This window comes from Bos taurus, chromosome 17 (assembly GCF_002263795.3).
Source record: "Bos taurus isolate L1 Dominette 01449 registration number 42190680 breed Hereford chromosome 17, ARS-UCD2.0, whole genome shotgun sequence".
In the NCBI taxonomy this organism is placed as follows: domain Eukaryota; kingdom Metazoa; phylum Chordata; class Mammalia; order Artiodactyla; family Bovidae; genus Bos; species Bos taurus.
The window spans coordinates 29572590-29598647 of record NC_037344.1 but is presented as its reverse complement, the minus strand read 5'-3'; the positions used below and the strand labels follow the sequence as shown (position 1 = coordinate 29598647).

Genomic DNA, 26058 nt, shown 5'->3' with positions numbered 1-26058 from the left:
GTTGCAAAGAGTCGGACACGACTGAGCGACTGAACTCAACTGATACCATATGGGAAGTAAAAATAATTTACAAGTTGAGAGTATATATTTTGGAATATGTACAGCCAAAAATAATTATTTAGAATGTATAGAGAATTCTTATGACTCAATAGGCAAAGACAGAGAGCCCTATTAAAAAATGCTTAGATAGGGTTTTACAAAAGAGAAAATCCCAGTGACTGAAAGAAGAATTTTAAAAATGTTTAACCTCATTATTAATTAGAAAGTTGTAAATTAAAACCACAATGAGAATTGTTTCATACTCACAATATTGTTTTATGTGCTCATTGTTTTCCTTTTTGTATCACTGATTTCTACTCTTAATATTTACTTTGGAGATAATTTGCTCTTTTTCTTCTAGCTTCCTAAGGTAGAAACATACTGTTCACTAGTTAACCTTTCTTCTTTTTCCTTTACAGACATTTAAAGCTATAAATTTCTCTCTAAGCACTGCTTTAACTGCATCTGACAAATTTTGATCTGTTGTGTTTTTATTATTCAGTCTGAAATATTTTATAATTTCCCTTGTGATTTCTTCTTTGACTCATAGATTCCTTAGAAGTATGTTTTAAAGATTTCTAAGTGTCAGGTGAGTGTAATCTCCTCAGTTCTGTCTCGTCACAACAAAGATTTGAATCGATGGACGTTAAAGCCCTCGGTGCATCACAGCTTTTGGACAGAGTGTGTTATAGCTCTCGAGTCTCCAACAGACCATGTTATAGGTCTTAGACAGATCAGTGTTACAGCTCCGTGTTATAGTTCAGTTTTATTTAGAAAATAGCAGGAAAATACATGCTCGAGGTGTGAGGGAATGCTGACCCAAAGAGAAGAGAGAGCCCCAGCCCTTTGGCTCCTCTTTTCATGTTTTTTCCTCCTCCCTGGACCTGCCCTATGTAAATTGGGCTAGCCAGGAGTGCTGTTTGTTTACCTGAGGTCCTCACTCCAGTCCTCGGACCTTCCTTTGACCTTCCTTTGTTATATTTTTGCAGGCTTTTCCCTTCCTTGTCTTTTAGCCACCACTATTTTGGACTCCTGTTTCCTATTCTAACTACCTAACACTAAGTATCTGGGGGATTAAATTATTTTTTTTAATGTGGTAAAATACCAATAACCAGCTTACCAAAATACAATACCAATTGTATTTTTAAAGATACAATTCAGTGTTGGGGATTTTTGAGACACCTTTCATTTATTGACTTTTAATTTAATTCCTTTAAAATCAGAGAATCTTTTGTTAGATTTCAGTCTTTTAAAATTTATTGAGACTTATTTTATGGCCCAGCATATGGTTTATCTTGGTGGAAATTTATGTATAGTTGGAAATAATTTATAATATGCAGGTTTTAGGTGTAATCTATGAATATCAACTAGGCCAGGTTGTTATCTGATAGGGCTGTTCAAATCTTATATATCCTGTAGGTGTTTTGTTTTTTTCTTGTATAAATTACTGAGAGAGGGATATTAAAATCGTTAGTTATGCTTAACATTTATTTCTTCCTTTAGAGCTGTCAGTTTTTGCTACATAAATTTTGTAATTCTATTATGAAATACATATATGCATATGATGCAGGGAGCTTCCCTGTTGACTCAGAGGGTAAAGAATCTGCCTGTAATGCAGGAGACCCAGGTTTGATCCCTGGGTTGGGAAGATCCCCTAGAGAAGGAAATGGCAACTCACTCCAGTATACTTGCCTGGAGAATTCCAGGGACAGAAGAGTCTGGTGGGCTGCAGTCCATGGGGTTGCAGAGAGTTGGACACAACTGAGCAACCAACAGTTTCACATTCATGTATATGATGTATGTATGTACATCTGTTATGAGATGCAATATGCATATATTGTTATATATTATTGATGAATTGATTAATCATTTTGAAATATGCCTCTTAATTTCTTGTAATACTGTATCTTGAAGTTGATGTTGAAGCCAAAGTTACCAGCTTCCTTTCATCTTTTCACTTTCAACCTATTAGTGCCTTTATTTTATGCCACACCAGGTGGCTTGCAGGATCTTAGTTCCCCAACCAAGGATCAAACCTGGGCCCTGGCAGTGAAAGTGCTGAGTCCTAGCCCCTGGATCACCAGTGAATTCCTTGATTAGTGCCTTTATTTTAAAGGAGGATTTCTTGTAGACATCATAATTGGGTCTTATTAGTTTTAATATTTTTATTTCCTTTTAACTTCTTTTGTGACCTCTTTGAGCTGATCAAACATTTTGTAATATTACATTTTATTTTCTCTTGGCTTCTTAGTTATGCTTATTTAAATATTATTTTTTAGTGATTACTCTAGTGCTAATAATATGCCTCCTTAACTTAGCTTCCCTGTTGGCTTAGACAGTAAAGCGTCTGCCTGCAATGCGGGAGACCCGGGTTTGATCACTGGATTGGGAAGATCCCCTGGAAAGAAATAGCAACCCATTCCAGTACTCTTTCCTGGAAAATTCCATGGACAGAGGAGCATGGTAGGCTACAGTCCATGGGGTCGCAAAGAGTCGGACACGACTGAGAGTCTTTACGTTCTTTCTTTAACTTTTCAAGATCTATTTAAAGACATTATTATATCACTTCACACTTTGCACTTCTCATCTGACATTTAGTACTTCTTGGCTTATAAATATAGTTTGTAATTACAAAAATATGATTTTACTGCCTTTGTGCTAGTGTTGTCATATCCTTTTACATGTGTTCTAAATCCCATTTTAAAGTATTATACTTTTGCTTTAAACTAACAGTTGTCTTTTAAGGAAATTGTGGAAAGAAAATCATAGTCTTTTATATTTACTCTTTCTGTTTCCTTTTATTTTTCAAGTTTCTATATGATTTTCTACTTGAAGAATATTTTTTAGCATTTCTTGTAGTGTATATCTGATAATAATACATCTCAGCTTTCATTTACTGATAATATATTTGATTCTAATTTTTTTAATGTCTTCATTAGATATAGAATCTGGATTGACAGTCTTTTGGCATTTTAAAGATGATATTCCATTGTCTTCTGTACTATACAGTTTCTAATGAGAAGTCAAGTATTATTTGTATTGTTGTTCTAGTATATTTCTTAATCTGTCCTCCCCTCATCCTCTGTCCCTGGCTACTTTCAAGATTTCTCGAGTACTACCGATTTTTCAGCAGTTTTGCTGTGATGTGTTTCAGAGTGATTTTCTTTGAATTTATCCAATTATAGGACAACTGAAATTCATGGACTAATAATTTGATGCTTTTCTTCAAAACTGGGGAAATTTCAGCTGTTGTTTCTTTGTACTTTTAATCTTACTACTTTTATTAGGGAATTTTTATTACATGTATGTTACACCATTCAGTAGTTTCACAGACTCCTGAAGTTTTGTCTGTTTTCTTACATATATTTTGTCTGTTTTATAGATTAAATTGTTCTACAAATCTGTCTTCATTTTAATTAATGCCATCTTTGTTCTTTTCTTAAGCACACCCAAGGACAAAGTTTTCGGTTATGTAATTTATATTTTTGTTGTCAGGTCACTTCAGTCGCTCAGTTGTGTCCAACTCTTTGTGACCCCAAGGACTACAGCAGGCCAGGCCTCTCTATCCATCGCCAAATCCCGGAGTCTACTCAAACTCATGTCCATTGAGTTGGTGATGCCATCCAACCATCTCATCCTCTGTCATCCCCTTCTCCTCTAGCCTTCAATCTTTCCCAGTATCAGGGTCTTTTCCATTGAATTAGTTCTTCGCATCAGGTGGCCAGAGTTTTGGAGTTTCAGCTTTAGCATCAGTCCTTCCAATGAATATTCAGGACTGATTTCCTTTAGGGATGGACTGGTTGGATCTCCTTGCAATCCAAGGGACTCTCAAGAGTCTTCTCCAACACCACAGTTCAAAAGCATCAGTTCTTCGGCACTCAGCTTTCTTTATAGGCCAACTCTCACTTCCATACATGACTACTGGAAAAACCATGACTTTTACTAGATGGACCTTTGTTGGCAAAGTAATGTCTCTGCTTTTTAATATGCTGTGTAGGCTGGTCATAACTTTTCTTCCAAGGAGTAAGCATCTTTTAATTTCATGGCTGCAGTCACCATCTGCAGTGATTTTGGAGCCCCCCAAATAAAGTCTCTCACTGTTTCCATTGTTTCTCCATCTATATGCCATGAAGTAATGGAACCAGATACCATGATCTTCGTTTTCTGAATGTTGAGCTTTACGCCAACTTTTTCCCTCTCCTCTTTCATTTTCATCAAGAGGCTCTTTAGTCCTCTTCACTTTCTGCCATAAGGGTGGTGTCATCTGCATATCTGAGGTTATTGATATTTCTCCCGGCAATCTTGATTCCAGCTTGTGCTTCGCTCAGCCCAGTGTTTCTCATGATGTACTCTGCATATAAGTTAAATAAGCAGGGTGACAATATACAGCCTTGATGTACTCCTTTCCTGATTTGGAACCAGTCTGTTGTTCATGTCCAGATCTAACTGTTGCTTCCTGACATGCATACATATTTCTCAGGAGGCAGGTCAGGTGGTCTGGTATTCCCATCTCTTTAAGAATGTTCCACAATTTGTTGTGATTCACACAGTCAAAGGCTTTGGCGTAGTCGGTAAAGCAGAAATACTGTTTTTCTGGAACTCTCTTGCTTTTTTGATGATCCAACGGATGTTGGCAATTTGATCTCTGGTTCCTCTGCCTTTTCTAAATGCAACTTGAACATCAGAAATTTCATGGCTCACGTACTGTTGAAGCCTGGCTTGGAGAATTTTTAGCATTACTTTACTAGCATATGAGATGAGTGCAATTGTGCGGTAGTTTGAACATTCTTTGGCATTGCCTTTCTTTGGGATTGGAATGAAAACTGACCTTTTTCAGTCCTGTGGCCACTGCTGAGTTTTCCAAATTTGCTGGCATATTGAGTGCAGCACTTTCACAGTATGATCTTTTAGGATTTGAAATAGCTCAACTGGAATTCCATCACTTCCACTAGCTTTGTTCCTAGTGATGCTTTCCAAGGCCCACTTGACTTCGCATTCCAGGATGTCTGGCTCTAGGTGAGTGATCACACCATCGTGATCATCTGGGTCATGAATATCTTTTTTGTATAGTTCTTCTGTGTATTCTTGCCACCTCTTCTTAATATCTTCTGCTTCTGTTAGGTCCATACCATTTCTGTCCTTTATTGTGCCCATCTTTGCATGAAATGTTACCTTTGTATCTCTAATTTTCTTGAAGAGCTCTTTAATCTTTCCCATTCTGTTGTTTTCCTCTATTTCTTGCACTGATCACTGAGAAGGGCTTTCTTATCTTTCCTTGCTATTCTTTGGAACTCTGCATTCAGGTGGGTATATCTTTCCTTTTCTCCTTTGCCTTTTCACTTCTCTTCTATTTGCAGCTATTTGTAAGGCTTCCTCAGACAACCATTTTGCCTTTTTGCATTTCTTTTCCTTGGGGATGGTCTTGATCCCTGTCTCCTGTACAGTGTCATGAACCTCCATCTATAGCTCTTCAGGTACTCGCTCTAACAGATTTAATCACTTGAACCTTTGTCGCTTCCACTGCATAATCATAAGGGATTTGATTTAGGTCATACCTGAATGGCCTAGTGGTTTTCCCCACTTTCTTCAGTTTAAGTTTGAATTTGGCAATAAGGAGTTCATGGTCTGTGCCACAGTCAGCTCCCAGTCTTGTTTTTGCTGACTGTATAGAGCTTCTCCATCTTTGGTTGCAAAGAATATAATCCATCTGATTTAGGTATTGACCATCTGGTGATGTCCATGTGTAGAGTCTTCTCTTGTGTTGTTGGAAGAGGGTGTTTGCAATGACCAGTGTGTTCTATTGGCCTTTGCCCTGCTTCATTTTTGTTGTAGTCTTACTTTTTTAGGTGCAGTTCCCTATCTCATCACTCATTAAGATCATCTTTTCCTTTAGTGCCTCAAAGATAACTCTATAATAGTTATTTTTAAGTCCCTATTGTAAAATCCAACACTTGAAATATCTGGAAGACAATTTCTATTGACTTATTTTCTTGACTGTGTGTTACAATTCCCTGTTTTTGTTTTTGTTTTTTACATTTTAAATATTAAATGAGAAATGTCTTTTTACTAGACATTATAGATATTATCTGCTTATACTGTAGAGATTATAGATTGTCATCTTCCTCTGAGGATTGTTGATTCTTTTTTCTTATTGGTTGCCCAACTTAAAATGTTGTTGGCTTGATTTTACTCTTTGTTGGGTCAGATCTTTGAAAAACCTCTAACTTTATAGAATTTAACCTCTAAACTCTGTGCCCCCTTAAAATCTTGTCAAGTATTGGGTTACACCTCTGCTAGAGAATCTAGAGTAAGTCTTACTGTAGGGTGTGGGCCTTACTCTATAGCATGGCCTAATTTTAAAGTGTTTCTCAACTGGATCCCTTGCGTGTTGATGAGTGGTTAACAAGGGGTCTCCATTCTCAATTGGATCTATACGTCATCATCTTCCAACACTATTGACCTTTAATATATGTCTTTAGCTCAGTTTCACTGCAGGCATTTTTGGATATGTCTTAGGGAGTCTTATATCGGTTTTCAGTTATTTTCATTGGGAGAAATAGGCTTGTATCAGCTCCTCTATCATATAAAGAAGTAGAAGATCATAACTCTTACATCATAAAGTTAGTCTGACAGAATTCAGTCTTTGTAAAGAATAGTGCAGTAGGAACTCAGATACTACAGTTAGTGCTAGATTAAATTGTTACAACCATCTTTTTTTCCCCCCCTTTGGCCTGGTTTTGAGCTTTATCTAAATGTTACCATACAGTATACTTTTTTTTTTTTTTAACTTTTTATTGGAGTATAGTTAATTAACAGTATTGTGATAGTTTCAGGTGGACAGCAGAAGGACTCTGCCATACATATGCATGTATCCTTTCTTCCCCAAGTTCTCCTCTCACGAAAACTGCCAGATAGCATTGAGCACAGTTCCTTGTGCTATGCAGTAGGTCCTTTTTGGTTATCCATATAGCAGTGTGTAGATGCCCATCCCAAACTCCCTAACTATCCCTTCCCCCGTCCTTCACCCCAGCAACTCTAAGTTTATTCCCTAAGTCTGTGGAACACATTCTTCCTGACTTCAGTTTCTGTCTTGTTTCTCATTCAATCATCCATTCATTTGTTCATTCATTACAGATACCTGAGTACCTGTGAGGTGTCAAATATACTGGTAGGCACTTGTATACAGTGTTGAGTTAAATAAAAAGTCCCTGCTGTTGTGGCATTTACAGGCCCAAGGTCCTTTTGTTTCCCCTGTTTGTTGAACTTGGACTAGGAACCTCTTTTGTATGTTCAGTTTAAGGTGTGGACTAGTCAGCCCTACAACTGACTTTGCCTTTTCCTGGGACTCTGCTTGATTTCCTTTTCAGGTTTCTGTGGCAGAGAAATGTTTTTACAACTGTTATGGTTTTTACAACCATAACAGTGGTTGAAAAGTTGTCCCCTTATAACTTCTGTCAAACTTTTCATCCCTTGATGCAGGCAAGAGCTTAGTCTTGGTTTTTAGGCAGTATTGGGAAATGTACAAAATCAAAATAGAATAGGTAGTCCAGCTAGCAAAGGTAGCCAGTTGACTTGAAGCAGGAAAATGGAGAAAAGAGAGGTGAGGACAGAAAGTAGCCACTGGTGCTGGAAATGGGTGAACTATCTCAAGAAAATGTTAAAACCTTGTGATTATTGCTAAGGACAATGATGATGAAAATCTTGTGTTTTAAAAAAGTGGATTGAAGAATGACCAAGAACACTAAAATAATTTATGTCAATAAATGAAAAACAAATCAGTTTCTAAAGTATCTCCTTCAAAGATAATGTTAAAGCTAGCTATTACAATGAAACATATAGTTTATAAAATTCTACATGTAAAATTCTGACCTATTCCTTCTTTGATGGAATTGCAGTCATGTGTAACACAGATGTACTTTTTAATATCTTGATAAAAGATAATTTATGAAAAATACAGTTTGTAATTTTTAAATGACTTTCTTGAGTAAAGAAAAGTTGCTCAACCTTTTGATTGATTGGTCTAAGAAGACATAACTGTGTCTTCTCTAATGCAGTGAAGTCAAAAATTATTTGGGAATTGGTTCTAGAGTCCTTTTTAAGTTGAAAATTGAGTATGGCCAAAATACTCTTAAAATTCCCTTTAACCAGTTGTAAAGTATGTATGTGGTTTTAAGCACAACCTTATATCATAATATGCATATGTAAAGTTATTATGTGTATGATAATGTAGCAGGATCATATTTATAAAATACTCAAGTGTTTCCCTGTCGGAAGCACTGGAGCAAATTTATGAAGATTCTAACTTGGTGGCTTTCTCTGTTCATGGTCATCTTTTTCCTAAGAGCTGATTTTTTTATTTAGTTAGTGTTTCTCTATGGTTCTCAACTTTTTAAAAAAAAAACATGGTGATGGTGCTCAGTGAGACTATACTTGTTTGGATGGACACTTTACCTTTTAATCCTTTTTTTGGCTGCACTGCATGGCTTGTAATATTTTCCCAGCCAAGGATCCAACCAGGGCTCCCAGCAGTGGAAGTGCAGAATCCTAACCACTGTACCACCAGGGGATTCCCTGAACACTTTATCTTTTCATGGTCAAGACATTATTAAAATGTATATATCATTTTGTTGTGTTTTTCTTTATGTGAGATAACATTTTAGGGCTTTAAGTTCTCCAGTGCGTGCATATGTTCTTTGAGTAGAATGGTTGTTGCATTAAAAAACAATAATTTGAAAAAAGTTTCTGTTGTTGAACAAGTAAAATAAATTTCTGTAAGTTAAATATAAATATTGTTTTAATGTACTGAAGTTAAAGATTGTTTGGGTAGATGGGATGGGAGCAGATTGTGAAGTGTCTTAAAAGCTATGTAGAAATTTAGAATAAGGAGCGGTTGCACTTCTTATAAGGAAAAGTAGTATGATCAAAATATGGTTTAATAAGGTTTTAATCTCACAGAGGCATTAGTTTAGGTCAGAGTAGGGGAGGCCAGAGGATGAGTTACAATTCATTAATTGTAATCCAGAGATGAAACGAAGTGCTGAACCAAAGGGGTACCATTTTTTTTTTTTTCAAAAAATATTCATTAATAGCCAGTTATGTTCCAGGCTTTGTGAGAATTGAAGATTAAGATACTATTTCCAAGATCTTTTGGTACAGAAAGATTTACTAACCAGGATATAACACAATGATGCTAATGATTGATAAAATGTACTACATTTAGCTTTTTGTCTCTTTACAAAAGACACCATAAGAGAGTGAAAAGCCATGGTTCAGAGTAGGGGAAAAACCATTTAAAACATCTTTTAAAGAACTCTTAAAAGTCAGTGAGGACAACTGTATAGGAAAATGAGCAGTAGAATTAAATAGTCCTACCACAAAAAAAAAGCTATCCAAATAACTTGTAAAAAGATTTTCATCATTATTAGTCATCAGAGAAATACAAATTAAAACCCCAGTCAGATAACATATCTACCAGAGTGGCTAAATATTTAAATTTTTAAGCTTCGGGGGATAATTATAGATTCATAAGAAGTTGGAAAAATAGTTCAGAGAGGTCCACTGTATGCTTCATCTAGATAACCGTGAAAGGTTATCATCTTAGATAATTAAATCTAATATATTAGATAAACCATAATTAAAGCACAATATTAAAACCAAGAAATTGATGTACATTATCACAATGATAATATGTATGTATAGTTCTGTGTCATTTTATCACATGTTGATTCACATAACTACCCTCAAAGTCAAGGCACTGAATTGTTTTTTCAGCATAAAGATCTCCCTTGTGTTCAAAAAAAAAAAAAATGATCTACCTTCTGCTATTAAACTTACACCCATCTGCTCCCTTCTGCTATTCCTAATCCTTGGTAGCCACTAATCTATTCTCTCTCTCTGCAATGTTGTCATTTTGAGAATGTTACGTAAATGAAATCGTATAGCATGTTACCCTTTGAGACTGACATTTTTTTCAGTCATAATGCCCTTGAGGTCCATTCAGAATGTTTATATTCATAGTTTCATCCTTTTCAAAAGGACTAAATTTTTAAAAACTGACAATCCCAAGTGTTGATGAGAATGTAGAGCAATATGAACTTACATATTGCTAGTTGGAATATAAATAGGCACAACCACTATGAAAGTGTATTTGCCAATTTCTACTAAAGTTGAAGTGTACCACCTAATTCAGCAATTCCACTCCTAGTAAATACTTAATAAAAATATATGTCATGTCTGCGGTCATAAATCACAGGAATATTTTTTGGGGGGGTCTAGCTCCTAAAGTAAAGGGAATAAAAGCAAAAATAAACAAATGGAACCTTATTAAACTTAAACAATTTTTGCACAGCAAAGGAAATCTTCAACAAAAGTGAATGACAACCTACCAATAGAGAGAGATAATATGCAAATTATATGACCAGTAAAGGGTTAATACCCAACATGTATAAATAGCTCATACAACTCAATTAAAAAAAAAAAAAAAGACTAAAAAATGGGTCAAAGAACTGAATAGACATTTTTCCTGAGGACAGGTGGTCAACAGGCACATGAAAAGATGCTCAGCATGATTAATCATCAGGGAAATGCAAATCAAAACCACAATGGGATATCACCTCACATCTGTCAAAATGACTGTCATCCAAAAGAACACAAATAACAAATGTTGGGGAGGGTATGGAGAAAAGGGAACCCTCCATGCTGTTGGTTGGAATGTGGATTGGTGCAGCCACTGTGCGAAGCAGTATGGAGGTTTCTCAAAAATCTAAAAGTAGAACCACCATGTTACCTGACAATTCCAGTCCTGGGTGTATATCTGAGAAAAAAACAAAAACAATTAATTTAACAAGATACACACACCCCAATGTTCATAGCAGCAATATTTATAAGTGCCAAAATATAGAAGCATCCAAAATGTGCATCAACAGATGAGTGGATAAAGATGTGATGTATGTGTTTATATGTGTTTATGTGCACACACAGAACAATGGAATACTATTCAGCCACAAAAAGAACAAAATTTTACCATTTGCGGCACTGTGGATGGGCTTAGAGAGCATTATGCTAAATGAAGTAAGTCAGAGGAAGTATCATCTCATTTATATGTGGAATCTAAAAAACAGCAAACTAGAGAATATAACAAAAAAGAAACATTCTCATGGATATAAGAACAAACTAGTGGTTACCAGCATGAGAGGAAAGGAGGGATGGGCAATATAGAGGTGGGTTAGTAAGAAGTACAAACTATTTTTTTTTTTTTTTTGCAAATAAGAAAGTTTATTGAGAGTGCTAAGAATTGCATTTTGGGAGGCAACCATTTGAATGGCAACTCACATGTGCTCCAGGTGGGGCAATAGACAATAGTGGGGGATTTTAAAGGCAACAGAGACATTCTAGAGAAGAAACAAAGGTTATCATTACAGAACTATGATTGGTGCTGGCAGGCATTGAGTCACTTGCTGGCAGCAGATTGGTTGCTAAGCTGTGCTCTCTGAGGAGAAAAGAAGAAAGTTCTAGGTGGTCTCAGGATGTCTGGGTTCGAAGGTTATGTTGGGTTTAGCAGTTGATGTGTGTAAGTTCCACTTCCTTAATGCCTCCCAGCTCCATCTTGGATCCCTTTGACATAAGTGACTCCATTTTTTTTAAGCCACTGATACTTAAGAGATTTGTGTTACAACACCTAGCCCACTGAACTAACCCATCATTTATGGAGCCCCTCACACTTCTACTTTTTTCAGCCTTGGAAGACTCCCCCTCCTCCTTCAGTTCCTGCCTCCAGAACATGCAGAATCACAAATTCAGCCTTCCCCAGACCCTGCCTTTTTAACCAGCCCATCAGTGTGACTGCCAATTAGGACCTGAAAAGGAAGAAAGTATCCTTGGACCTAGCTATGCCCACTAATCTTCATCCCAGTTTGGTTTCAAAGACTACATCCCTGGGGCTTCTTGCAGTGAAGGAAAAGGAGTTTGAAGACAGAACAAGTCTGAGACTGCTTCTCATAGGGGATTCACATTCAGATCAGAGAATCTTGGAGGCTGCGGTGGTTGCAATTTAGGGAGAGTCCCTTGGACTGCAAGGAGATCAGCCATGGGATTTCTTTGGAAGGAATGATGCTGAAGATGAAACTCCAGTACTTTGGCCACCTCATGTGAAGAGTTGACTCATTGGAAAAGACTCTGATGCTGGGAGGAATTGGGGGCAGGATGAGAAGGGGACAACAGAGGATGAGATGGCTGGATGGCATCACTGACTCGATGGACGTGAGTCTGAGTGAATTCCGGGAGTTGGTGATGGACAGGGAGGCCTGGTATGCTGCGATTCATGGGGTCGCAAAGAGTTGGACATGACTGAGCCACTGAACTGAACTGAACTGAACTGAAATTAGCTTCATCCATAAAAGATCAGGGCAAAAGCTGGGGGCCCTGACTTTAGAACTTGTTGCAGAGAGGCGAGTCATGACAGCATTTATATTCCACAATAACACTGGGATTAAAGAACTTCATGGGAATACATAGTTGGCTACAACCCTGGTGTCCATAGGAAAGCGTGCCATTTTCGTAGATCCTCCTCAGAAAGCACCGCTGGCTGCCTTGAGTCTGGCAGGTGCTTCCCCCAGTCTCGCAGACCCCGCTGGCGTTGACTCTGTTACACTGGAAACATTCTAGAGCTTGCGGGAGTCCGAGCAGTGAGGACAGGACCACCAGCAGCAGTAGCAGAAGGCACTTAGCCATCTCTGGATCTGGCTCAAGCCCCAAAGACTTACAGAAGGCAGGACCGAACCACAGCATGAGAAGTACAAACTATTGAGTATAGGATAAGCTACCTTATCCTTGGTAGCTTGTACATATCCTTAGTATGTTGTACATATCAAAGGACTATAACCAATGTTTTATAATAATTATAAATGGAATATAACCTTTAAAAATTGTGCACTACTGTGTTGTACCCCTACACATAGAATTGTTCTTGTTGTTTAGTTGCTCAGTTGTGTCCGACTCTCTGTGACCCCACGGACTTTAGCCCACCAGGCCCCTTTGTCCATGGGATTCTCCATGCAAGTATATTGGAGTGGGTTGCCATTTCCTACTCCAGGGGATCTTCCCGACCCAGGAATGTAACTGGCGTATCCTGGAAGTCTCTTGCATTGCAGGCAGATTGTTTACTATTGAGCACCTGGGGATAGCCTGTATAATATAGAATCAGATCAGATCAGATCAGTCAGTCAGTCGTGTCTGACTCTTTGCAACCCCATGAATTGCAGCACACCAGGCCTCCCTGTCATCACCAACTCCCGGAGTTCACTCAGACTCAAGTCCATTGAGTCAGTGATGCCATCCAGCCATCTCATCCTCTGGCGTCCCCTTCTCCTCCTGCCCCCAATCCCTCCCAGCATCAGAGTCTTTTCCAATGAGTCAACTCTTCGCATGAGGTGGCCAAAGTACTGGAGTTTCAGCTTTAGCATCATTTCTTCCAAAGAAATCCCGGGACTGATCTCCTTCAGAATGGACTGGTTGGATCTCCTTGCAGTCCAAGGGACTCTCAAGAGTCTTCTCCAACACAGTTCCAAAGCATCAATTCTTCGGTGCTCAGCCTTCTTCACAGTCCAACTCTCACATCCATACATGACCACAGGAAAAACCATAGCCTTGACTAGATGAACCTTTGTTGGCAAAGTAGTATCTCTGCTTTTGAATATGCTATCTAGGTTGGTCATAACTTTCCTTCCAAGGAGTAAGCGTCTTTTAATTTCATGGCTGCAGTCACCATCTGCAGTGATTTTGGAGCCCAGAAAAATAAAGTCTGACACTGTTTCCACTGTTTGCCCATCTATTTCCCATGAAGTGATGGGACCGGATATATATATATATATATAAAATATTATATATCAATTATTATTGTTCAATCACCCAGTTGTGTCTGACTCCTTGCAACGCCATGGACTATAGCATGCCAGACCTCCCTATCCTGCACCATCTTCCAAAGTTTGCCCAAGTTCATGTCCATTGCATCATTGATGCCATCCAGCCATCTCATCCTCTGATGCCCTCTTCTCTTTCTGGCCTCAATCATTCCCAGCATCAGGGACTTTTCCAATGAGTCGGTCGTTCGCATCAGGTGACCAAAATACTGGAGTTTCAGCTTTAGCATCAGTCCTTCTAATGAGTATTTGGGGTAGATTTCCCTTAAGATTGACTCATTTGATCTCCTTGCAGCCCAGGGGACTCTCAGGAGTCTTCTCCAGCACCACAGTTCGAAGGCATCTGTTCTTTTGTGCTCTGCCTTCTTTATGGTCCAGCTTTTACAATCACAAAATAAATGTCAATTATACTTCAGTTTAAAAGAAAAAGAGAAAGGGACTAACCTGGTGGTCCAGTGGTTAAGACTCTACACTTCTGCTGCAGGAGGCATGGATTCAATCCCTGATCTGGGAACTAAGATCCCGCATGCCATGTTATGCAGCCAAAAAGAAGAGAGAGAGAAAAGAAAGAAACCTATATTTTAAGAGTCCCAGATATAGAAAACAAACTTATGGTTACCAGGGGATAGGGCAGGGGGAGAGAGAAATTGGGAGATTGGGACTGACATATATAGACTACTATAAATAAAAAGATAACTAATAATAACCTGCTGTATAGCATAGGAAACTCTACTCAATACTCTATAATGACCTAAATGGGAAAAGAATCGTAAAAAAGTGAATACATGTATAACTGATTCACTTACTGTACACCTGAAAGTAATACAACATTGTAAATCAACTGTATGCCTATAACAATTTTTTAAAAAGAGGGAAAAAATATGTCTGTTGACCAAAGTAAGTGTTCTGTAAAAACAGTTATGGTAACATTTTTTATAATGACTACTGTCTGAAAAGGACCTGAATGCTCATCAACAGTAGAATGGATTTTTTAAAAATCATGGTTTGATCATTGCAGGGATGGACAAGCTTTTTCTGTAAAGAGCTATGTAGTAAATATTTTAGGCTTGGTATGTCATACATTGACTATGGCAACTACTCAACCCTGCAGTTGTAGCACTGGAGCCAGCCATATGCAGTATATAAACAAATAGGTACTTAACAAAAACAAACTTGGCTTTTCAGGGCTGTAGTTTGCTGATCTCTGGTGTAGAGTCACAGACTATAAATGAATCTCGTAAAGATATTTTTGTGTAAAAGAAACCATATGTTGTGATTACTTTTTTATAAATTTGAAAGACAGGCAAATGAATCTATAGAATTAAAGTCAGAGTGTTGGCTATCTTTAGGAAGAAAGAGGGTAGTAATAGGAAGGTGCATGAAGGTACTTCTAGGGTGCTTAGTTATATCTTTACCCAAATGGTGGTCCCACAGGTTCATTCACTTTTGACCCTTCATTGAGATATAAACTTATGATTTATGTCCTCAGTAATGTGTATATATATCCAACCAGTCCATTCTAAAGGAGATCAGTCCTGTGTGTTCTTTGGAAGGAATGATGCTAAAGCTGAAACTCCAGTACTTTGGCCACCTCATGCGAAGAGTTGACTCATTGGAAAAGACTCTGATGCTGGGAGGGATTGGGGGCAGGAGGAGAAGGGGACGCCAGAGGATGAGATGGCTGGATGGCATCACTGACTCGATGGACGTGAGTCTGAGTGAACTCCAGGAGTTGGTGATGGACAGGGAGGCCTGGCGTGCTGCGATTCATGGGGTGGCAAAGAGTCGGACATGACTGAGGGACTGAACTGAACTGATATATATAAATTTGGGTGTGTTATACCTTAGTTAATTTTAAAAATTAAAAACAAAACAGAAACATATAATTTGTGTTCGTATCAGAACTGTGTTTATTCATTTTTGGCATGTGAGAAGCATACAATAAATGTTCACTCAAGTGAGTTGCTAATAGCAAGCTCTGTAGCAAGATAAGGGCCAGTGAAGAATAATAACTCTGAATTAGCTTGAAGAGTTTATTGAAGACATTTGGGAAAGTAATTTTGGTATGGGGGAAGTAATCATTTAAGACATTTTCATGGAAAAAAGATAGATCCTATTTTGAAAGGCTAACTGGATCTCCTAAATGGTGTGAACTGGCAAGTAGCTACTCATATTTGAATACAGAAAGAAAAGGTTGTTAGCTATTAAGAGCAAGATGTCACAACTATTTTGTAATGAAGTTTAATTTGATTCATCAGACAAATTATTTTGTCTTTTACCTGTGTCCATTCTTTTTAGATGTTACGCTGTAAAAGGTTATGGACATAATAGCACTGAGTGATGTAGACATGATATAGGGTTTATTGGGGGAAAATAACCGGACGTAATACAATATAAGCAGCCCCTCAAACTCTTCCCCCCTCCCCCCATGGCTTTGGCCAGGCTTGGATAGTCTTCATGCACTATGGCCGAATGACCTTCCAGTAGAGAATGGCCTTTACCTTTGTAATGTTTTTCATATTTGTAGTCTAGGGCAAGGAAAATCTAAGTAATTATGTAACGGAAATTAGAAGGTGGCCTAGGGACATGGATGGGCCCATTCTTCCTTAGAGCTAACAACTTAGACCTACTCAGCATCCTTGCTGCTAAGTTTATAAAAGGGGCTTGGAAATGAACCTTCAGATCCATCTAGATTTATCTTCCATCATATGTTTCCCCTATTAGAAAATGAGGTAGAAACTTCTTGGACTAGTATTAAAAGTCTACTGCTGCTGCTGTGGCTGAGTCGCGTAAGTCGTGTCTGACTCTGTGCGACCCCATAGATGGCGGCCTATCAGGCTCCCCCATCCCTGGGTTTCTCCAGGCAAGAACACTGGAGTGGGTTGCCATTTCCTTCTCCAATGCATGAAAGTAAAAAGTGAAAGTGAAGTCACTCAGTCGTGTCGGACTCTTAGCGACCCCATGGACTGCAGCCTACCAGGCTCCTCCGTTCATGGATTTTCCAGGCAAGAGTACTGGAGTGGGGTGCCATTGCCTTCTCCTAGCTTTCTCCAACTTCCTTATCAAGGCTTTTTGCCACTAGTTCTAAATAAATTCTCTCATTTATTTGAGTATCTTCTAATAAATGACTTTATTCAAGCTTCTCATTTGTGCTCATAGTACCTAATTTAGGATTATTTTCCCTTTCTCTAAATTCTCATTTAAGGAGCTTCTTTTGTCTCATCTCCTCTGTGATGCCTCCCTTATGATCTCAATTCTTATACCAAATATTACAGTTTTCATATACTGTCTAATATTATTTTTATTTGTACATTTCTTTCTCTCCATCTAACTGGTAAATTCATTAAGGATAGGAAATGTGTATTAGATTACTTTGTAACCTCTATAATACCTTAATGGTCTTGTGTCTCAATGCTCAATAAGTAATTAATGATAAGAATGTATATTCTTATAATATGTTTTAATTATAAAATGTTCCTAACATTTTAGGGTTCTTGATGCCACCTTTAGACTCTGAATATTAATTATTTTTAAGTGTAATGCTAGATTCTTTATTGGAACATCTTTTTTTATTCTGTTGCAATCAATTCCGGTTTTTAAAACTCATTTTTTTGAGATTGGTATCAATTATTGTCTGTTGGTTACTCTCTTAGCCAGTTTAGTAATTAGATTCCTCCATTTTACTTTAGCAAGAAGTTGAGAACTTTAAGAAGCTAAATCTCATTAGTAAAGAGCAGTTTGAAAACCTAACACCTGAGCTTCCTTTTGAGCCAAACCAAGAAGTTCCTGTAGCAGCTTCACAGTCCAGGCAAGGTATGTAAGTCTGCTTTTCTGTAAGTGTCTAAATAATGTTAAAGCAGTTCTAAATTGTTTTTAAAGTTTGCTGCTTTGTTATTTGTGAAAAATGTTTAGGTGTTTGATTAAAGACTAGAATTTTAAAACTCAGCTTTTATTTATCCTTTGATGAACTTCAAAACATTTTAAAGACTTAAAAAATACAGATTGTAAATTTGGTAAGACAGCCATGTAGTAAATGGACATAGTTGAAATCCCATCTTACTCTTGGTAAACAGGCAGGTGATCAATGACAAAGGTGAACCAGGAGTTGTGTATTATATTACCAAATCATGCTCAAATCCAAATGCTTACTTAAAAAGTAAGCTTAATTGATTGGTTCTGTATGTGTCTTTCTTGATTTTAAGTTTGCTGGGAATCCTTCTCTTCGTAGAATAAGGAAAATTTTTCAGTGACTTGCTGATTTCTTAAAATATACCATCAATATAATTCTTTTGCTTTAATGCCTTAGCTTTGTGTGAAAATGGAAATACATTTGGGAGATTCATAAATTGAATCTGACATTTTCAGACAAGTGTAACTGATTTTATTATAGTTTTTCTGAAAGGCAGATTAAAGAAAAACTTTTAATTTGGAAAACTTCAGACATGTCCAAAAATAGAACAAATTGTATGATGAAACACCATGTGCCTATTATCTACCTATGCATTAGCTACTTAATCATCTTGTAGCCAATTTTATTTCATCTTGACTCCACTCATTCTCTTTACCTCCCATTGGATTATTTTGAAGCAAACTCCTAATCATATTATTCATATTTTGTAATTTGAAAGTATTTTTGTATATGTTATTAAAAAGAAAAGGACATCTATTTTAACACATAAATAACCCAGTACCATTATCATACTAAATAAAATTGTTAGTAAAATTCCTTAATATGAAATACCTAGTTGGTGTTCAAATTTTCTCATTCCTCACTTTAAAAAAAAAAAATCAGGATCCTTAAAAGTTCCAAACATTGCAGTATGTTGATATATCTCTTTTAGTATATAGGTTCATACTGGTTTGTTTTTTTTTTCCCCTTGAACTTTATTGTTGTAGAAACTAGATTGTTTGCCCTGTATAGTATCTCACATTCTGGATTTTGCTGATTGCATCCCCATGGTCATCCAGCCATTTTCTGGTCCTGGATTTTCTTTAACTGTGATTTTGATACAGAGGCTTGAACAGACTGAGGCTCAGTAAGAATATGTCATATATTGTTGTGAAAACTAGACCATGAGGCACATAATGCTTGATTCTTTCTTTTTGTTGGTGTTAGCTATTGACAGTCATTGCTTGTAGCTTTTGGTTCACATGGGGCTTCAAAATAGTGATAACTCTGTTTTCATAATTCTTTCTTAATTTAGTAGATTACGTCTGTAAAGAGAATTTCCGTTAATTGACTGTTTATCCTGAGATAGAGTTCTAACAGGAAAAGGAATAAATGCTTAATTCTTTGTTTTTGTTTACTGTTTCCAAAGTAACAAGCTGGTTGTCTACATCCTTCTTTGGTGAGCAATGAGGATTCTTTTTGGTTTAGTGATTTAAAATTTTTAAATTTAATAATTAATAATAATTTAAAAATTATCACTATGATCAAAACTACTAGAGTTCATCAATAAATTTGGTAGAGTTGCAGGATACAAAATTAATATATATATATAGATATCAGTTGCGTACTATCAACAAACTATCAGAAAGAGAAATTAAGGACCATCCCGTTTACAATTACATTAAAAATAATAAAATACCTGTGAATAAACCTGCCTACAGAGGTGAAAGACCTGTACTTGGAACTGTCAGAAACTGATGAAAGAAACTGAAGATGACAGAGACAGATGGAGAGATATACCATGTTCTTGGATTGGAAGAATTAATATTGTTAAAGTGAACATACTAATCAAGACAATGAACAGATTCAATGAAGTCCCTATCAAAATACCAATGATAAACTTCTGTAGTATTCCAGTGGTAAAGAATCTGCCTGCCAATGCAGGGGACACGGGTTTTGATCCCTGGTCCAGGAAGATTCCATATGCTGTGGGGCAACTAAGCCACTGCGCCACAACTAATGAGCCTGATCTCTGGAATCCACAAGCTGCAACTTCTGAGCCCATGAGCCACAGCTCCCGAAGCCCTCACACCCTAGAGCCAGTGCTCCACAGCAAAAGAAGCCACCACAATGACACACCCACACACCACAACTGGAGAGTATTAGCACCCACTCTTCACAATTAGAGAAAGCCCATGCACAGAAATGAAGACCAAGTGCAGGCCCCCTGCCCCCGCAAAAAAATGCCAATGGCATTTGTCACAGAACTAGAATAAACTGGAAGCCCGAAAGGTGCCAAATGATTTATTTCTCAAGACTCTAAGCAGTCTTGAGAAAGAATAACAGTTGGAAGAATCAGAATCCCTAATTAAGACTATACTACAAATCTATAGCAACCTAAGTGTCCATCAACAGATGAATAAATAAAGAAAATATGATACATATAGATAGTTCAATTCAGTTCAGTTGCTCAGTCGTGTCTGACTCTTTGCGACCCCATCAACCACAGCACACCAGGCCTCCCTGTCCATCACCAACCCCCGGAGTCCACCCAAACCCATGTCCATTGAGTCGATGATGCCATCCAACCATCTCATCCTCTGTCGTCCCCTTCTCCTCCTGCCCTCAGTCTTTCCCAGCATCAGGGTCTTTTCTAATGAGTCAGCTCTTCGCATCAGGTGGCCAAAGTATTGTAGTTTCAGCCTCAACATCATTCCTTCCAATGAACACCCAGGACTGATCTCCTTTAGGATGGCCATGAAAAAAGAACAGAGTTTTGCGATTTGCAGCAACATGGATAGACCTGGAGGGCATTATACTACATGGAATAAATCAGACAAAGACAAATACTCTATGATATGTCTTATATGTGGAATCTAAAAAATACAACAAACTAGTGAATTATAACAAAACAAGAAACAGACTCACAGATACAGAGAACAAACTAGTGGTTTCCAGTGGGGAGAAGGAATGGGGAGATTATGAGGTTAGGGGATTAAGAGGTATAAACTATTATGTGTGATATAGGCTACAAGGGTATAGTGTATAATATGGGGAATATAGCCAATATTCAGAGAAGGCAATGGCACCCCACTCCAGTACTCTTGCCTGGAAAATCCCATGGATGGAGAAGCCTTGTAGGCTGCAGTCCATGGGGTCGCTAAGAGTCGGACACGACTGAGCGACTTCACTTTCATTTTTCACTTTCATGCATTGGAGAAGGAAATGGCAACCCACTCCAGTGTTCTTGCCTGGAGAATCCCAGAGACGGGGGAGCCTGGTGGGCTGCCGTCTACAGGGTTGCACAGAGTCGGACTCGACTGAAGTGACTTAGCATAGCATAGCCAATATTATTTATAATTATAAATGGAGTATTATCTTTATAAAAAATTGTGAATCACTATATTGTACATCTCCAACTTATATAATGTGTATCAGCTATACTTTGATTAAAATATCACTATGATCTCTTAAATGTATTTGATGAATTATACTCTCATCTTGTTGATACTTGTGCCATTTATCAGTTTATTGACTTTATCTACCTTTCGTTGCTTTGTTTTGTGATAATGGAGTTGGATTCTTAACTGTCTTATTTGCCAGCTGGCCTGATGTTAATTAAGCTTTGTCAGTATTCTATTTGCTACTGAGTTGCTTATTGTTTCTAGGCCTTTTCCATTGAAAGAGCTTGGAAATTTTTTTAAGGAAAATTACATTATGAATTTATGTTGATAATTTTTGTTCACATTTAAGATTAAAGGTTTTAATTTATTAGATTTTATATTTGTACCACTTTTTACTTACATAAAAAAAATTCCTATGCACAGTAACAGAATTGTTTATCCTATAATTTAAAAATAACAATAATATTACTGTAAATACTAAAAGAAGCTTACTTGTTTTAAAGTTCTTTAAACATTTAAAATTTGGACTGTTTAAAACTTTATATTTTTAAACTTTAAAAATGTTCTTAGGGTATTCCACTAGGGATGTTCAGAGTAATTATAAGATTTTTCATGTTGTTTAATTTGAGTTCATTAAAATTAACAATTTATGCTCCTCCCTACATCATAGAATTAAAGTCCCATGGGGTATATTTTATTTTATTTATTTATTTATTTAAATTCCTGGGATCCACTTTTAACTGTTTAATAAATTATGCTATGCTATACAATACAGTTTTAAAATTCAGTGACTCAAAGTCATTTAAAGTGATTTTTGAAGTCAGAGTTAGCATGTGTATTTTTTTCATGGTTAAAGAAGTGACCACGTTTTCATTTTATTTTTAATTCGATAATAATTACTTTACAATATTGTGATAGTTTCTGCCATATGTCAACATGAATTGGCCATAGGTATACGTATGTCCCCTCCCTCCCACCTTTTTTCCCAAACCCACCCCTCTAAGGTTGTCATAGCGCACTGACTTTGGGTTCTCTGTAACATACAGCAAATTCCCACTGGCTATCTATTTTTACATATGGTAATGCATGTGTTTCAATGCTACTCTCTCAAATCATCCCACCCTCTCCTTCCCTCACTGTGTCCAAAAGTCTGTCCTTTATATCTGCATCTCCTTTGCTGCTCTGCTGTAGGATCATCAGTACCATCTTTCTAGATTCCATATATATGCATTCAGTTCAGTTCAGTTCAGCCGCTCAGTCGTGTCAGACTCTTTGCGACCCCATGAATTGCATCACGCCAGGCCTCCCTGTCCATAACAAACTCCCGGAGTTCAATCAGACTCAAGTCCATCGAGTCAGTGATGCCATCCAGCCATCTCATCCTCTGGCGTCCCCTTCTCCTCCTGCCCCCAATCCCTCTCAGCATCAGAGTCTTTTCCAGTGAGTCAACTCTTCGCATGAGGTGGCCAAAGTACTGGAGTTTCAGCTTTAGTATCATTCCCTTCAAAGAAATCCCAGGGCTGATCTCCTTCAGATTGGACTGGTTGGATCTCCTTGCAGTCCAAGGGACTCTCAAGAGTCTTCTCCAACACCACAGTTCCAAAGCATCAATTCTTCGGTGCTCAGCCTTCTTCACAGTCCAACTCTCACATCCATACATGACCACAGGAAAAACCATAGCCTTGACTAGATGAACCTTTGTTGGCAAAGTAATGTCTCTGCTTTTGAATATGCTATCTAGGTTGGTCATAACTTTCCTTCCAAGGAGTAAGCGTCTTTTAATTTCATGGCTGCAGTCACCATCTGCAGTGATTTTGGAGCCCAGAAAAATAAAGTCTGACACTGTTTCCACTGTTTGCCCATCTATTTCCCATGAAATGATGGGACCGGGTGCCGTGATCTTAGTTTTCTGAATGTTGAGCTTTAAGCCAACTTTTCACTCTCCACTTCCACTTTCATCAAGAGGGTTTTTAGTTCCTCTTCACTTTCTGCCATAAGGGTGGTGTCACCTGCATATCTGAGGTTATTGATATTTCTCCCGGCAATCTTGATTCCAGGTTGTGTTTCTTCCAGTCCAGCGTTTCTCATGATGTACTCTGCATATAAGTTAAATAAGCAGGATGACAATATACAGCCTTGACGTACTCCTTTTCCTATTGGAACCAGTCTGTTGTTCCATGTCCAGTTCTAACTGTTGCTTCCTGACCTGCATACAAATTTCTCAAGAGGCAGATCAGGTGGTCTGGTATTCCCATCTCTTTCAGAGTTTTCCACAATTTATTGTGATCCACACAGTCAAAGGCTTTGGCATAGTCAATAAAGCAGAAATAGATGTTTTTCTGGAACTCTCTTGCTTCTTCCATGATCCAGCAGATGTTGGCAGTTTGATCTCTGGTTCCTCTGCCTTTTCTAAAACAAGCTTGAACATCAGGAAGTTCACAGTTCACATATTGCTGAAGCCTGGCTTGGAGAGTTTTGAGCATTACTTTACTAGCATGTGATATGAGTGCAATTGTGCGGTAGTTTGAGCATTCTTTGGCATTGCCTTTCTTTGGGATTGGAATGAAAACTGACCTTTTCCAGTCCTGTGGCCACTGCTGAGTTTTCCAAATTTGCTGGCATATTGAGTGCAGCACTTTCACAGCATCATCTTTCAGGATTTGAAATAGCTCCACTGGAATTCCATCACCTCCACTAGCTTTGTTCGTAGTGATGCTTTCTAAGGCCCACTGGACTTCACATTCCAGGATGTCTGGCTCTAGGTGATTGATCACACCATTGTGATTATCTGGGTCGTGAAGATCTTTTTTGTACAGTTCTTCTGTGTATTCTTGCCACCTCTTCTTAATATCTTCTGCTTCTGTTAGGTCCATACCATTTCTGTCCTTTATCGAGCCCCTCTTTGCATGAAATGTTCCTTTGGTATCTCTAATTTTCTTGAAGAGATCTCTAGTCTTTCCCATTCTGTTGTTTTCCTCTATTTCTTTTTATTGATCACTGAGGAAGGCTTTCTTATCTCTTCTTGCCATTCTTTGGAACTCTGCATTCAGATGCTTATATCTTTCCTTTTCTCCTTTGCTTTTCACTTTTCTTCTTTTCACAGCTATTTGTAAGGCCTCCCCAGACAGCCATTTTGCTTTTCTGCATTTCTTTTCCATGGGGATGGTCTTGATCCCTGTCTCCTGTACAATGTCACGAACCTCATTCCACAGTTCATCAGGCACTCTATCTATCAGATCTAGGCCCTTAAATCTATTTCTCACTTCCACTGTATAATCATAAGGGATTTGATTTAGGTCATACCTGAATGGTCTAGTGGTTTTCCCTACTTTCTTCAATTTAAGTCAGAATTTGGTAATAAGGAGCTCATGATCTGAGCCACAGTCAGCTCCTGGTCTTGTTTTTGTTGACTGTATAGAGCTTCTCCATCTTTATAGACCATATTTGTCTTTTTCTTTCACTTCACTCTGTATAATAGGCTCTAGGTTCATCCACCTCATTAGAACTGACTCAAATGTGTTCCTTTTTATAGCTGAATAAGATTCCAGTATACACTTAAGTGTATGTGTACCACAACTTCTTTCTTTATTCATTCATCTGTCAATGGACATCTAGGTTGCTTCCATGTCCTAGCTATTGTTTTTTTTTTTTCTAGCTATTGTAAATACTGCTACAGTGAACATTGGGGTACATGTGTCTTTTTCAATTATGATTTCCTCAGGGTATATGCCCAGGAGTGGGATTGCTGGGTCTTATGGTAGTTTTATTTGTCATTTTTAAGGAATCTCCATACTGTTCTCCATCGTGGCTGTATCAATTTTCATTCCCACCAACAGTGCAGGAGGGTTCCCTTTTCTCCACACCCTTTCCACCGTTTATTGTCTGTAGACTTTTTGATGATGGCCATTCTGACTGGTGTGAGACAATAGCTCATTGTAGTTTTGATTTGCATTTCTCTAATGTTAAGCAATGTTGAGCAGCTTTTCATGTGTTTATTAGTCATATATATGTCTTCTTTAGAGAAATGTCTGTTTAGAAGTGACCACATTTTGAATAAACAAAGATTTCATGTTAGCATCTTTGTTTGGCTTGGCACCTTGGACTATATCCTCTGAGAACTATTAAAGAAATATGTAAAATCTTGGAATAAACTATAGATTACACTCTGATCTCCTGATAGTATCAGTAATTTTTTTTGTTAACTGGGCAAATGTATTGCTGTGTGCAAAGGGAAAAATATAGCACTCTACTTTCAAAAGGAAAGAAGCATAGAGGATATGGTTCACAGCTACAAAAATACATGTGATTCATTTGAAAATGGAGCCCTCTTAAAGACAGTGATCTGGTCAACCATCAGTATCTTCCATTGCCAAAAAGTAAATTTTCTCCCATATGCAGTTTGAATTGCATCATATCTGCCTCTCTTCATGTTACTCATTTTACTAATACCATACCATGGGCACATTCCTAAATTGTTATGTTCCAAAGAGATAAATTTTATAGTGCATAAGATTAACAAAGAATTAGAGGGAAGGAATGGGATAGGGGAGATAGAGGTATGAGATTACGAGAAACGTGTGTGTGTGTTAAGTTGCTTAGTTGTGTCCAACTCTTTGTGACCCCATAGATGTAGCCCACCAGCGTCCTCTGTCTGTGGAATTCTCCAGGAAAGAATATTGGAATGGGTTGCCATTTCCTTCTCCAGGGGATCTTCCTGACCCAGGGATTGAACCCGGGTTTCGTGCATTGCAGGCAGATTACTTACCATCTGAGCCATAGGGACATCCCTAGGAAAAACATACTCCTATGT

At 37.8% G+C, this 26058-nt stretch overlaps 1 protein-coding gene across 8 annotated transcripts in view; it reads left to right on the top strand.

Moving 5' to 3' along the window:
- LARP1B (La ribonucleoprotein 1B) overlaps positions 1-26058 on the top strand; it is a 139314-nt gene that overhangs the window by 65366 nt on the left and 47890 nt on the right. For 7 of the 8 annotated variants that reach the window (XM_059876269.1, XM_024977583.2, XM_059876271.1 and 4 more), the window contains one exon: positions 17645-17768. The exons of the other annotated variant lie outside the window; for it this stretch is intronic. In XM_059876269.1, coding sequence (XP_059732252.1) covers positions 17645-17768 — 124 coding nt within the window. The remainder of the gene's footprint in view (positions 1-17644; positions 17769-26058) is intronic. 8 annotated transcript variants of the gene reach the window in all.